At 40.5% G+C, this 16,203-nt stretch overlaps 1 protein-coding gene across 1 annotated transcript; it reads left to right on the forward strand.

Annotated features, from left to right (window-relative positions):
* Window positions 1-5,924: 5,924 nt before the first annotated feature.
* On the forward strand, window positions 5,925-15,869 carry HRG (histidine rich glycoprotein). The gene is made up of 7 exons (XM_063408123.1): window positions 5,925-6,110; window positions 8,879-8,986; window positions 9,921-10,008; window positions 10,515-10,681; window positions 12,331-12,447; window positions 13,929-14,015; window positions 14,625-15,869. Exons 1-7 carry the CDS (start codon window positions 5,925-5,927, stop codon window positions 15,867-15,869), a joined length of 1,998 nt encoding a protein of 665 aa, XP_063264193.1.
* The last annotated feature ends 334 nt before the right edge of the window (window positions 15,870-16,203 follow it).

Consider the following 16,203-nt stretch of genomic DNA (forward strand, 5'->3'; position numbering starts at 1 on the left):
ATAAGCTGAAAACTGATGTATGAAACATACCAACTGTGCCCAAAATAATTCCATTTCAATCCTACATTATGAGAAATTTCAATATATTTTTTCATTCATTTCAGAGCAGAAAAACTTTCAAAATTAGATAGTTCTTGAAAAATCCTAAAATACAAATTCTAGCTAATTTTTATTGCAGTAGGAGCTCTAGGCTGTCTCAGCATTCCCTTTTTTACCAAGTCATTGAATTCCAGCATCTTGTTTTTCCCTCGGGAAGTTTCACCTTTGCCAGCTCGGGTTTCTCCAGCACAACCAGTGTGTTCTCCTTCCTTGGACAGGAGCTGCTGATCTGCCATACGCCAAAATCTGGGATCCCAGGCACTGCTCCATGCCCTCACACAGAGCACCCATGGGTGCCTTCGGGAGTCAGGGAACAGAGCACTGGGGAAACAGCCTGTCACACTTGAGGGATTTCCAAAACGCTGGGTTTGCCCCTCTTTCCAGCTAATCACCACGCTTCTCACTTCTGCTGCACAGTCCTTTCTATTAACTGTTTGCATTAATAATTAGAACTGTTGATTCTATTCTCACTGTGGCTCCATCAGTTTAATGACACTGCTGAGACTTTTATCAACATACACAACCAGATTCTTCCCCTAAAGGAGCACTGGGGAACAAATCAGCTTCATTAATTGCTAGTCACAGCCAAGAATATCCCATTCACTCAGTTCTTTTTCTTGACTATGGCTCCTTACAACAGTAACTTGAACAGCCACAGTGAGTGAAGATAAATGGAGTGGAGTTGGTGTGAACGTCAGCAGGGGAAAGTGGAAAATCTGGATGCACAGTTTTGAGCATTCCATTTGGATACTGTGTGGCCTTTTCTGCAGATGAGGCTCAGAAATTACATTTGAATCAATAATTTCCCTAACATAGATCTGAGATTTGGGTTCAAAGACTTCTCTGATTTAAAATTAACAGCAGAAGGGGTGTTTATCTGAGCAGTAACTGTACCTGCAGCATAGATCAACAAAGCACCAGTGGTCAGTGCAGTCATGAGCATTTCCTTCATTTGCTGTGGCCACTCCAGCACAAAGTCCATACCCAGTTTCAGTGTCACCTGGACCACTGCCAGTGTTTACCATAATAGAGTCCCTGTGCTGATGCCCAAGATTAAATTCTTGCATTGCAATGAGGAAGCTGAGGCTGTACAGTCTCTGTGTTTCCTTTGTCCTCAGGACATACCTGGATCCTGCGGCACTCCCATATGGCATTGATATTATTAGCAGCTGGTAGCAGTTAGTCACCAGGACTTCAAATCCTGCTGCTGATTCAGCACCTTTATGCCAATCTGTGAGCGGGCCAGCACTGCAGCATTCTCCTTCCAGCACACCCACATGGGCAGCCTGTCCCCACACAGGGACTCCCTAACACACGACTGCAGGAAATCCTCTTAAAAACACACCCAGGTCATGCTGAACCTCCATCTTCTGGCCTGGTCTCAGCTTCCAGCCTATGTGAGCACAGCAGCTGGGCAGTGCCACACCCTGTGTCCCCCAGCCACAGCCCAAGGGCTCCTCCCTCCTGCCAGGACCCTGAACTGTCACATGCTGCTTGGCCTTGGCCAGCAGAAAACAGGCCAGTGACACAAAGGAGCCCATCAATCAGTACTGGAGATGAGAAGCGGATGGATTTGGGCAGACAATTCCCAATTCAATTTTCAGTTTTGTTTTACAGTTTTTCAACACTTATTGATCTTATGATATAATATTATCCATTAATAACTTGTTATCTGGGCAATGTCCAGCTAAAATGTGGTCTGTTTATGTGAGCAAACATTCCAATTTCACATGAACAACGTTTTTTATTCAGGCACAGATAAATGATGGTCAGTGACCTCTGGGACTGTTGACATTTTTATCTGATTCAAGCCTTTACCTCAGAATATAATGAGGCACCATGAATGCAAAAATAGGAACAGTAATATTCAAAGGAAACAGATTTTAAAAAGCAAGACCCAGCCATCAAAGTTCTTAAGATGGGTTTTAAAAACAAGGTTTTTGTAAAAGAAACTAAACATAAATTCTATTTGTGTGATTTCAGAACCTACCTATTGCACACACCACACACTTCATAGTTAAGCATTTTCTGCTGTATCTGAGACAAAGAACTCTGACTCCATTCTTAACACCAAATTCTTAACCTCGCCTTTCCCCCCAGCCTCTCAAGCCCCTCTGCAAAAAGATCAGTCTTTCAACATATCCTTACAGTCATCAATTTACAATTAGACTGGTTTTTTCTGAAAAACATTTTGCAGCCAAAGACACTGAGGACAAGACAAGGAAGACTGACACCCTTTTTACACCCTGTATGAGTCCTTGAAGCCTCCTAAGCAACAAGACTTCTGTAACGACACTGTCAACCTGCTCGCTTGACAGTTTGTCTCCTCCAAATGCTTTTGAACTTAAGGTCTCTTTGAATGAAATTTGATAGACAAGGTGATGAAACTTCTACAAGTTTGATAAAAATATGGTGACTGGTAAAGAAAAACAAGCTGCAGGCAGGGAGGGGAAGCTGTAGCTGGAGTTGCTGCTCTGAAAACCATAACCAAAGCAAATTTATCTAACATTGCATTTGCATTGGGGGCATCCTGTTTACACCCAGTGGATAAAAATAAGACATGTCACATTTATACAGTTTTGTATCCTACTTGGGGGCATTCCTGTTAAGTGCAGAGCTACCCCAAGAACTGCAAATCTTTGGTGTTTGTATCGAGACCACCAGGGTCTGAAGCTCGGAGGAGTTTCAGATTGAAAAAAGGAGAGAAGCCAGCCCAGAATTAACCTCTAAGCAGCTGGAGCCACACGTGTCTGTGTTAGCTGGGCTCTGGCTTGGGAGCAGGAACAGGGGTGGCTGCAGAGCAGCACAGCATGAGATGGGAAAGGCCCTGCTGCCTGCACAGGTGACCGGGCTGTGCCATGTGGTGACACCAGCCTGGGTGTGAAGTGCTCCTGCAGAAGGCAGAGAACAGCCTGCTCAGAGCAGCTGTGCTCCCAAGAAACCAGGGATATGTGTAAATAGTTACAGCTGTACTTTAGGAAAGGAGGAATTGGTTATTGCATATCACCTCCTTTATATGTCAGCTCTCCTCTTCCTATCCCTCTAGTTTAAAGTCATATTTATTACGCATTTCATACACTGTTTTTCAAGTGGGGAAGATAAGCCTCTTTTTGATGTGTTCTCCCAGTGCTCTGGAGAGGTTTAGGATGGATGCTTATTACCATATCCTTAAAGTTTGAATGTGGATCACCTCCTACTGTTGTAAGTCAAGCCCTGGTAAAAGTCATAAACGAGGTTTTGATACACTACTCAAGAGAAATGCCATGTTTGGGTAAATATTTCTATTCCTTCCAGCAATCTATTTACAGAGATGGCTTCATTAAAGCAACACACAAAACTGAAAAGTAACAAATATAAGTTCTTAAAAAGATATCAAACTGAAGGAGAAGTGATAAAAATACATTATCCTGACTTAAGTATAACCAATATTTAATTAACTGCTCTTACTGTGCCTGGAGTTCTTGTCAATGGTGTACTTTCATAATAGAGTCCAATCTTTCTTTTCCAAAGAAATCAAGGGCAAAACTCTCTGGAGTGGGAACAGAATCTTACTTTACTTCCACAGTCAATTTTGCAGGAATTGCACATTTTCCACTGTTTATTCATACTGTTTCAATTTCATACATAAAATATACATAAGCTATGGTCAAAAAAAATGATGAGTGTCACAATGAACAACCCAGAAGAGAAGAGGAAAAAAAGAACAATCTGCAAACAACAGACGGCTGAGGGAATTATGTTATAAATCACCTAATCCAATGCCTTTCTTCAGTATCACTGCCCATTTGAAAAAATTAATCAGTATGGTAATAAATGAATTGGGGTGCAATTTGTAACATAGCACTAATGGGAATTTTATTTTTAACTGATGAGATATATTTAAAATGTCTTTGATTATTTACACAACATTTATTTCACGGGGTTTTTTTCCATCTTCTGGAAGAGATTCTGAGTAATTATAATGAAATATAAAACCAAACCAAAAGAAATGCCCTATATCATCAGAACAGTTGTACATCAAGCCCAGTATCCCTCTCTCCCAGTGGCAAAAGACAATTGTGGTTAGAAGAAGCTTCTGACCTGCCCCTCTCTGCAAACCATTCCCCTTGTGCTTTTGCAGCACCCAGAATCATTGTACCAGGAACTTTAAGGGTATTCCTCTGCTGGGTCCTTCTAGTATCCAGGTAAGGACCTGCTGCCCATGGATTTTTCTAAGCAATTTCTGCCCCCAATGACAGTATCTGCATTCAGATCTTTCTGTGGCAACAAGTTCCACAAGTGGGGGGACTATTTTTAACCATTTTAAACTTACTCATAATAATTTTGGGTACCCCTGGTTCTAATATTTTAAGATGCTCCATTTAGCTTATCTATTACCAAAAAACTGTTAAGTGTGTCCTGAACTATGAATGAAATCTACTGCTTCAGCTCAGTTCATTTTAAAACATGGTTTCTTAGACAACAGACATGCTAAGAGGTGGAATTTTTAAAAATGAAGATTAATGAAATGCAGTAATTGTTAAGGATGATTATTCATTGTATTTCTGAAGGTTTCTCAAAAAAAATCAGTAAAAAAGCCCTTCACAGTCAAACATGTAAATTCAAGTCATGGAATCATAGAATGCTTTGGGGTGGAAAGGACCTTAAAGATCACCTGGGTTCCAGCCCCCAAGTCAATTATACAGCCAGCACCTTTTCTGTGAGAAGCTAATCCAATCTTCATATCAACCTAGATTTGGAAAATTCCTCATCTGCGTCTGACCTTGTCATTTTGGACTCACTTTGCATTTTTGTATTTCCTTACTCAGTGTTTGCATTTTGTATTCCATCTTCAGCCACTCCCTGACAAGCAATTACTGCCTTTTAAGAATGTCTTAAACTATCCTGAATAAAAGATTTTGAATACAATGAGACAATATCTCATCCTATCTGCTTAGGAGAGGATATTGGCATATCCTTGAAAGGTATAAATCTTATTAGGTACTGCATTATTTTAATAAATACAAAAAGAAAAATTATCAGCAATTCTCTAAAGAAGTCTGTGAAGGCTACCACAGCCAAAAAGCACACAAAACTGCTCAGGCTGAGAATGTGAAGGCAGCTTTATGTAACTTCTTGCCACACCCAGATTACATGGGTATTAAACCAGTCAGTCCCCTTCTGAGTACCAGTCTGAAATGATGTAAAGCTGATAGAAACCTGCTCTATATTTTCTTGAGCTGAAGGAGTAGCAGGTACTCACACAGCAGCTGCAGACCACCAGCCTGCAGTGCACCTTGAGCTAGATCCCTTTTCCACATCTGAGTGAATTCCTTATTTCCCTTTCACTAGTTGCCTGGTGGTTAAGGATCTGTAAAAACAGGGATATGGATACAGCCATAATATGACCACAAATATTTCAGCATATTTTCAGTTCAATCATTTTAATAGTAAACAGAAGACCTAGATTTTATAATATCTGCACACATAAACTGGACCTTCTTACTGCCATGCTCAGCCTTGCATTGTTAGAAGTACTTTCCATGGTAAAGCACCATTGCACAATGCCTGCTTAAAGAATCACAAATAGGCCCTTTGATGGGTAGTCCAGAGAGTGTTAGAAAGCCTACTTTACTCAAAATCTGCTCAATCACTATATAATCATTTACTTGGTGTTTGCAAATGTTAATCCAGGGTCAAGGTAATGGCTGTCTGACATGACACTTAAATATATATAAAACCATGCCCTTTTAGCATTCATTTATAACTTTGGCGGGCTGCTCTGATTTAAAAGCAGGCTGGCTTCATCAGGGCATGGGCACAAGTGACCTAACACTGCAAACAAAATGCTGCTTCTAGCTCCAGCTTTTTTCCTAACACTGCTGCAGTGCTCTAATGCCCAAATTACACCTGCAGACTGTAACACCACTGAAACAGATGCAGGAGTGGCCCTGGATTTGGTCAACAGACATCGCAGAGATGGTTATGTGTTTGGTTTATTCCGTGTTGCTGATGCACAGGAACTGCACTTAGTAAGTATGAACTTAAAGGCTGATTTACACAAGACTGTGATTTTTAAATAATGAGCCAGGTCATTAACAGCTTATGTTTATTGCTTTTATGAGAACAATGTTGATGTAATCCAATGAATCAGCTGTGACTGACACCATCTCAGTATTCATTTGTGTATGATTTATTGCACGTAAGCTTGATTTCAAACAATACCCAATCTCTTCTCTGGTCAGCAGGATGTTTGCATAAGAGATGCTCTGAACAGCTTTCTACAACTCTGGAAATTCATCTGTCCTGTCTGCTATCTGGTTTCAGATGTTATACTCAGAAGGTTTCTTTAGTCCAATGTCTAACATTAATTAGACCAATGTATCCTGCAAGACTGGTATTTTGTTATTACCTTCATTTCAGAGATAGCTGAATAAACTGGTGGAAAGGGAAAAAAGCAGAGGAAGTCAAAGGAGTTGCTACCGTGCAAAACAGGGGAGGGACTGGATAGAAAATCCCTATCAGTCATTTCCCATTTCCTTCCTATTTCTATTTCTGTTTCTTAGAGAAGTTACATAAAACTTTCTCAATGACTGCCGAAATGCCAAAACAAATCAATAGCAGAAAAAGCAATAGAATAAAAATGTCTTGAACTAGTACATAAAAGAGACCAAGGACAGGCAGATTTACCAACCCACTTGGTAGCTTTTAGCTGCTTAACTATGAAATTGGTATCCAGGTATCCATGCACCATCCCAGAAGTCTCAGTGTGGTAACAGAAAGAACAGGCTAGTATTTGATGGAGCTGCTTAGTGCTGCCTGTGAGGACAATACAGACTCAGACAGTGACCCATAGCCCAGGCTGGCACAGGTCTTCAGGTACACCTGCAAAAAAAACCCTGATGGATTATTTCGCTTTTCAAAAACAAGAATGCAGCAAGTTATACCATTGGGTTTTACACAATAGCCAGGCAGTTAAAGAGCTTTGTCTGGGAAGGATCTCTTCTGAGCTAAGAGATTTGAACCCTGAAGTCCCCTGTGCTTGAAGAACTCTGCTGCCACGCAGCTATGTGTGTGCCACCCCTCTGAAGTGGTACCACCAAGGAGTAAGACATGCAAAATGCATTGGATGAATGATAAAAAGCAAAGTCATGTCTAAAAAGAAAAATCTCAGTGTTTCTAAATTTTAAACAACTATTGACTATATAAAGTATAAACGAAGTATTACTTGGAATATGGACTACTGCTGAGGATTCCCACCTCCAGATGAATACTATAAGCACATTTATGTTTTGCTTTGTAGCCTTAATGAATTTTGCCATCTTTGCATCCAGGGCTACAGCTTCAGCTGTCACACAGTGTCTGCAAGAACAGAAAAGACACTTGTACCAATCTGACTGCTCAGGAATCCTCCCTGTAAGGTCTCTGTACCTTTTCAGACCCAAAGTCAGCAGATGTGGCTGCAGATTAGTCAGCAGATTAGTCCTGCACACTAATCATGTACATTGTGCAAGAACTTTTTTTGGTTCCACTGCCAGGATAACATTAAGAATATGTGTGTGTGTATATATATATATATATATATATATGACCAGAACATTATTTTTTAGTGACCAAAATGCTCTTAAAACAACCAAGAAGGCACCATTTTTCCCCAAGAGCTACTGAGCAGATGAACAGAGGAATTTTCTACTGTGTATTTGGATGTAGACAATGAACCCCTATTTTAAAATTAGAGACAATGCTAAGATATACAAATATTGCAAACCCGGTGTTTAACATGACATTGGTAGACTCTCACTAATGAAAATATTACACTAGACTACAGCAATTCTTTCACAAGGTCTCATCCACACAGAAGCACTCTGGAAAAGGAACCTGAATGGATGGAACTTTGTAAAACCTGAGGACATTTATGCACAGGGACTCTTCAGTGCCCTGAAGAGCTTTGCATGATTTTATCTAAATGACAAAATGAAATATGTATGTGTTTATTCTGAATGTCCACACAAGGGCTGAATAAAGTTTAAAGAATACATTCCAAAACTGTTTCTATGGGCCACAGAAAATTCTTAGCACCACTTTACACTGCCATCCAACTTCAAATTTTAATTCCCCTAATCCTATTTGCTCAGGAGACAGAACATACTAGAAGAGTTTCAGAGTTAAGGGTTCTGATTTGGATTATTACAGTTTTGTTGCATCACTCCCTGAACAAACTGAAGCAAAGTTTTGAAAGAGTATCTGGTCACTAAGGTAATTTGAAATGGATGTAGATACATAATTGGCTGCCTAGACAACTGATGTCCTAATAGAACAGCATGTTCTATGGGAAAATCAGAAAGATGGAATGGCAACCTTTTAACAGTGGTATTTTCCCTGCTTGATGAATGTCAGATTAACAACAGACTCTTCTCTTATCCTCAACAAAAGGATAAGAGGCAACAGTTGTAAGTTGCAGGAAGGGAAACTCTGACTACATATAAGGCTAAAAAAATCATGGAGAAAGTTGTTAAGTACTAGAATGGCCCAGAGGGGTTGTGGAATGTCTGTCTTGGTGATACACAGAACGCAGCTGAAACTTTGAAGTTTCAGCTTTGCCTTGAGCAAGTGGCTGGGCATGATGACCTCCAAAGGCGCCTTCCAGCCTGAACCCATCCTATGCTTGTCAGCTCTGAAAAACCTTAACAGAGAACTGGAGAAGCTTTATTAAAGATTAAACATATCAACCTCAAAAAAAGTTTCTTTCAGATCAAACTTCTTGTTTACAAACTCTTTTTTACTTGCACTTTTCTTCCAGGACAATTCAACAGTCCTCTACCTGACTTTAGATGTGCTGGAAACGGAATGCTCTGTCTTATCCAGAAGACACTGGGAGTCCTGTGAATACAGTGACACCTATCCAATGGCAAGTAATGGCATCTGCACCAGGTCACACACCAATAATGCACTAACTTGATCTTCATCTGAGCTGCCCAGAAATTTGTGTCACAAAATCTCTCAGTGAAAACTGAGTTTTAATATGGCTCATTCTAAACCCAAATCTATCTAATTTTAGAATTGTTAAACATATGCTAAAGGCTTGGGAAAGGATTGAATCTTCAAATAAGTATAGCTTTATTTAACTTGTTGTCTCAAAGGAACTATACTCCACCTACCACTGCTTGTAGCAGAACTTATGTTTTAAGAGTAATTTGCTGACAAGTAAAGGGCACTAGAAATTATTTTTAAGCATGTTCCTGGTATATGAGCCAGAAATACCAGTGGTATATTTTGTCAGTTTTCTGTCATAGCATTTGTGGTATGACAATGTGAAATATTGGTAGTGTCAGTACATGAATGATATACAGCAATACTTGTCCTTTCTTTTGCACTCCAGTGATGAGAACTCCCAGTCCAAAACTTTAGTTAAATATAACAAAGGATAAAGCAGAAAGGCCAGGAGGAAAGAGAAAGCATTTTTTTTAAACAGAGAAAAAAAATGGATGACAAGGTCCATTCACTTTTGACAAAGATTTGTGTAACCTGCCATTCTAACTTTCCCTGCCATCTTGTCTTATCCTACTCTAAATTAGTATCAGGATGACTAAGAAAGCTGGTTCAGTTTTCCATTCTCCACTCAATTGTGCAAACTTTTAAAATAAAGGCTCTTGTAGACAAAGATCCCATTTTATCTGAAGACAAATTTTGAGTGGTACTTGATCAAACATTCCATTAATGACCACATTTGTTATTCTTAGAGGTACTGCACATTAAAAGGAGGTATAATTTCTATGATCACCTACATCCAATTAAATCCAGGGAAAATAACATCATAATCATGTATTCTTTCTTCCTCTCAGGACTTTGGGCAATGTAAGATTATCACATATACAAACCATCTGCTGAAGAAACCTCAACTATATGGATTTAATTGTACATTAAGTCCAGGTAAAATAACCACTGCTGTAAGCCAATGCATACCTCAAACCAGCCCTCTTCAAAAGTCTGTACTCTACCAGTGCATGGAAACCGTAACAGATTCATTCATCTGATTGTAATTCATATTCTAGATAATTCAAATGGAATGTTAAGAATGAGTAATAGAATTAAGGTTACCCTACTCCTCTAAACCAGACTTTATTGATGTCAGATGATATCACCATTCCAGCCCACCAAAATATGATAATGAATATCAGAACAAATGTAAACTTGGGAAGACTGCACTTTCAGGGTGGTAAGAGTCTAAGGTGATTTATAAGAATACTCATTTTCATGGGTTGGGTTTTTACACATTACAGGACAAACCCATATTTGTGGAGCGAGAGACAGGTTACTTCACTTCCAAGGAAATGCTGCATTTAAGTTTCTCATTATGAGTTGACATTAAAGGCATGGGCACACTCCCAACAGTATTAATATCCACTGTAATATTAGTAAATGATCTGTTTTCACAGTTCCACCTGACTTACTAGAGTGCAAAGATTGTCCTGTGAAACTTGAAGCCTTAGAAGTCATTGAGCAACATAAAGACATTGCTGAAAAGGCCCTGAAGAAATTCAATAATGAGGGTAACCACACAAACAACTTTGCAGTGGATAAAGTTGAAAGAATTTTAAAGATGGTAAGTGGCATTTTCTCCTAGAATTACTTAAAAATGACACAGTTTTGTGAGCAATGATGATATCATGGGATCAGAACTCAAACCGTTCTAGGATCAGATCTAAGTTGAAGGTCCTACTTTAGCAAAGACTTGTTATCAACTTCAATTAGGTGTGTGAAAGCAAAGGGATTTCTCATTTGCTAAAGAACTATGGCAGTGTGATGGCATTCAGAATTCAAGGCATTCTCAGTGTAGATATTTTGATTTTGGATGCCTATTTACCTATCATGACACACATGAGTTTATTTACTACTGAGCAGACTTTGAGGTGGACAGTCATGTATTATCACAGTCACATTTTGTCAGCTGCAGACAGATACATTTTTACTCTTAGAACATTTAGCACATGGGTACAACAATCAGTGAACACACTCAGCATCACTTTGACTCTTGCTGCAGAGCAAAGAAGCACTCTGAGGATGGGAGGTGAATTTGTGCTGTAACTCTTGAAGAACTTCTGGGCCTGGTAAATATCTCCATATCTACGTGATGTCAACATGAAGACGTATCCCTTGGGTGATTTGAAGTATGTTAATAACAAAATTTCTTGTTGGTAGATACTGGAGACTTTCACTTAAACAGCACGGGATCATTCCGCCACCACATGTGTCAGCTCAGGACACCTCTGTAATGAGGTCCCATGGCTCCCACCATAATACAGACTGATCCTGGGAACTGCCTAAATGACAGCATGCCAAACCCACCTCCCTGCAGCTTTTAATATTGCTCAGAAACCTGACAGTGTCCCACACTGTAGCCCTGTGCATGATGTATCCCTACTGCCCTTTAGAAAGGGATTGTTTTCACATTGCCTGGGTTCACATGTTTCTCTCCAAATACTTTGTTTTCACACTTCACCATCTTCAGCTACACCAACACTTTACATTGTACCACTGGATTTTAACGGTCAGAAACTATGAATTACAATAAAAAAAACATACCATAAAGTATGTGCATGCACTTTGAACCAATTTAGTCAAACTAGCGAAACTTGTGTGTGCACACATGCTAAGGACACCTTCAACACAGACTTGAAATAAAAGTACTGCTATAGTTGGAAATTAAAATGAAACACCTCTTTATGGATTTTAATAGGATCACAAAGGCTTTCTCCCATGTTCATATGGAGTAAGGCCTTCTCCATAACTAATGCCCTTGACAACAGAGAAAGGAACATTCTCACAGTAACTGGCAGAATTTCACCTCAAATTAACATCAGCACTGTTATTCTGTGCACTCCCATCACTGGAAAGGGGTGGTTGCCATCCAAAAGATCTCTCCACTTTCACAGGAGCAGCAGTTCAGTTTAGGGAGAAGACTCTAAGGACATTACTTCCCAAAAAAAAGTAAAAGTAATAGATTTTATAACACACACACTAAAGGAAGAATTAAAGCAAGCATTCCTGGAAGCTGTAAGGGTGTGAGATAAAAACTACCTAACCTGTTTTCCTTGCCAAATATGTGTATATGCATGAACATTTGAACAGGACAGGTAAGGAAAGCATGAGGTAGATGGGATTTTGACAATAAGATGATGTATGGTTGTTCTGAAAATTACAGGACTTTAGATACACCTAGTTACCACTTCTTCTTTGACCTCTTGGTTTCAGACTGCGTCCCGTGAAGGTCACATTTTAGGATTCTCTATAAAAGAGACCAACTGTTCCAAATCTATGCAGGAAACAGATCAGGCATTGGAATGTGATTTTCTGCATGACTGGCACGCTGTAAGTAAAGCCTTAGAATGAGAATTGATATAATAGGTGGTATCAGAAAGATTCTACCAATATATTTTCAAGTGTTTATTATAAGCATGCACTCAAACTCAAAGCTAAAATGTCCAAGCCCAGATCCTAATTTTACAGCTCCTCCTTTATCTTTTAAAAGGAAACAGTCTGAACTCTCAAATCTTAATGTAACTGGAAATTGGCATGTTAGAGGCCTAGAGTTTTTCAAGTTGTATCTGGCTTTTGCATTCAAATGGTGGCCAATCCCTAGCAAATCATTCATGCTATGTCCATAAAAACTTTTACACCAACATAAGTCATAGATCCTGAAAATATATAGGTCTTATGTCATCCCAGTGAGCTCAGGGTCACTTTTTTCTCTGCTGCAGAGGAATGAGGAGTGGAATAACTCAAGCTCATCTGCAGAAAACTATCAAAGTATTCTCTTCACCCCATTTTTCCATTACTATAATAGTCTACACCGAAGAAACAGCTAGGAAAGGTCTCATAATTTCAGAATAACTTATTCCCCTGAAACTAAATTGAAATAATGAAATAAAACATGGAAAAAATGGAATATGTAAAACTTTTGGTTTGTATACATCCATCACCTTCTCTGGCTTTTCATACTCCAGAAGACTGGAAAAGGCTGTGAATTAACTGGTAAGGGAGCCACTAGAACAAAGCACAAGGCAGATGGCTATAGAGGGTCTGAACTCTGCTCTCAGTGCTGCCATCGCTGCTGTTTGTCTGTAAAATGCCATCACCATTTGTAGTCACTGATCATAATGGGTTACTAATGGCCCAAACAAATATCAAGATAAAGCACCAGGTACAGAGAGCATACACAGAACACTTGAGCTCTGTGCTCTTTCATGTGAGCAAATCCACACACAATGACTGGACAGCAGGAGAAAGTCACAGCTGACAGGATGCTAAGGGAAGTAATGCAAAAAATTTACAACAAGTTGCTTTTTAAAAAATAAATGGAAGAAAGCTCTGCCTTGAGCTGTCTGAAGCAGCATAGCTACACAGTGCCAGGTTTTGAGAGCTTTGAGCAGAATGACAGAATATTCCAATCTGAACAGATGTTTGATAAGCAAAGATAGGGGGGAAAAAGGAAAAAAAAATAGAAAAATCAGGCACCCAAGGGTACTCATTTTGGAGGCATTAGTAGCTGGCCAATCTCTTAGACATCAAAAAGGAGAAAGGGAAGCAAGAGGCAGAGTAGTAGCCCTCTCGGTGCAAAGTGCATCTAGAGTGCATCACAGTCAAGAACCCTCAAAAATGGCACATATTTTAATCATTATAAATCACTGGCAGGCATTGGTCAGAAGGCTCAGCATCTGGCTAAGTTATGTGAACATAGGTGTCAAAGGAATAGCCCAACTTGTAAAATGTTGAACATTCAGTAGTTTGTATTAATTGCACCACAAGAACCCAGATGTTCATTGTGGGTTTTTTCCTTGTCCTTTGCTTAGCACACCGGATTCTGCAAGGCAAGAATTCTCAGTGATACAGATGAAGCTGATGGGACAGACATAAGCTGTGAAATCTACCATCCCTGGGTATGTACTCAGTTATGGACACATCTCTGGCTGTATCCTCAGGCAGGTTACAGCAACCTTGCTTGGTCCAGACTGGCACATGATTGTAACATTTATGCCAATTTTCTATTGCCTGGGTGTGATGCAGCATGTCAGGACAGACTGACTTGCAAGTCCTAGGTCAATCAAAGGATGAATCAGAATTGAGCTGTCCCTACTATTCCATCTGAGTGTCTTCATTCAGATCAATCCCTTGACTAAGTTTAAGTAGAGATTGGCAAACAAGTTCAAAGAAATTTTAGAAAGCAAGAGGAAGGGAGACTATATTTCTCATATTTGGTATTTCAGTTTATATCACAACAACTACTCCAGTGTGGATTTATTTTGATGTATCACACATATTTCTTAGCTGATTATATAATTTTGACATGGTTTCCAGCAAATTGTCAGTAACTTGGCATTTTATTATCTGCTCCTTCTACTCCATCGTGAAAAAATGCAGATTTTTTTTCCTTAAAGATCATCAGAGCTATGAATGCAAACCTACCTCCCACCTCTCTCTCTCTCATCAATTTCTTCTGCCCTATCAACACCTGATTAATACTTCCTCTGTGGTATTTTTATAAACAGCACCATGGCTGTGGGCGAAGAGGGAAATATTCAGCTCTGGGACATCCACACAGACATCCCCATTGTCATCATCATCATTTTGGTCACAGACATTGCCATAAGCATCACCACAGACATGAATATCCCTCCTCTTCTCAGTCCAGACCTGAAGACCCTGAGCATAACCCCAAATCCAGCAAGGAAGATCAAGACAGCAATGAAAGACATTCTTCTCCCCCTCCTCCCCTTGATGAACCAGATCACGACCATCCTCCTTCCCATGATCATGGACCAGACCATGACCATCCTCCTCACCACCATGGACCACCCTGTCCTCCTCACCACCATGGACCACCCTGTCCTCCTCCCCACCACCATGGACCGCTCTGTCCTCCTCCCCACCATGGACCAGACCATGACCATCCTCCTCACCACCATGGACCACCCTGTCCTCCTCACCACCATGGACCACCCTGTCCTCATCCCCACCACCATGGACCACCCTGTCCTCCTCACCACCATGGACCTCCCTGTCCTCCTCCCCACTACCATGGACCAGATCATGACCATCCTCCCCACCACCACGGACCAGAACATGACCATCCTCCCCACCACCATGGACCACCCTGTCCTCCTCCTCACCACCATGGACCTCCCTGTCCTCCTCCTCACCACCATGGACCTCCCTGTCCTCCTCCCCACCACCATGGACCAGATCATGACCATGCTCCTCACCACCATGGACCAGATCATGATCATCCTCCTGAACCCCATGGACCAGAACACGACCATCCTCCCCACCACCATGGACCAGATCATGACCATCCTCCTCACCACCATGGACCACCCTGTCCCCCTCCTCATGGACCATGTCACCACCATCCTCCTCACCATCACGGACCACACTGTCCCCCTCCTCCAGGACACCCTCCTCATCACTGTCATCACTATCACAGACATCATCACAACAAGACAAGCATATCAGGAAAGTATTTTCCATGCCATGTAACAGGAGCTGTCTATCGCATCCCACTTGTAAATCAGCAGGATTCTCTCACACCTCCCACTGCAAACTTTCCTGAACTATCCCAATGCAACCTACACTTTTCCAGCACTGGCTCAAAACTAAACGAGATGGCAGAAACTCTAGGTTTTCCAGATCACCCTACACAATCAAAATCATGCCCTGGAAAACCCAAACTTGACCTTCCAAAAATTTTGCCTTTATTTCCTCATAGCTTTGTAGCAGAAAATTCTCCTATATGACCTCAGAGAAAGATGTTCCTGGCTTGATCATTTCAGGGGCAATCAAAGTCTTACAGTCAATGAAAACAGCACATGGAGAAGTGGGAAAAGCATTCAGTTTCTAGGAAGGAGAATCACTGAAAAGAATCATTAAGTATTTCAACCTGCTTCTTCATCCTGGCTATCTCAAGCTCCCCTGTAACTGAAAATCTCAAAATACTGAGTCCCTCTGATAATGTGAATGGGCAAAAGTCTCCCCAGAAAACAATGCTCCTTCAGTTCCAACAAAAAGGAAAATTCCCTAATAGTGCAAATTACCATCTAAAATCTTTTCTTTTCCCATCATTCATAATTA

The sequence above is a fragment of the Prinia subflava genome, chromosome 11, assembly GCF_021018805.1.
Source record: "Prinia subflava isolate CZ2003 ecotype Zambia chromosome 11, Cam_Psub_1.2, whole genome shotgun sequence".
Taxonomy (NCBI): Eukaryota; Metazoa; Chordata; class Aves; order Passeriformes; family Cisticolidae; genus Prinia; species Prinia subflava.

Excerpts from the sequence above, each read along its gene's own strand:
- HRG (XM_063408123.1), top strand. The coding sequence starts at position 5,925 with ATGCTGCTTCTAGCTCCAGCTTTTTTCCTAACACTGCTGCAGTGCTCT. Across the intron at positions 8,987-9,920 it reads ACAGTGACACCTATCCAATG|GACTTTGGGCAATGTAAGAT; the intron begins GCAAGTAATGGC and ends TCTTCCTCTCAG. Across the intron at positions 14,016-14,624 it reads GTGAAATCTACCATCCCTGG|CACCATGGCTGTGGGCGAAG; the intron begins GTATGTACTCAG and ends TTTTATAAACAG.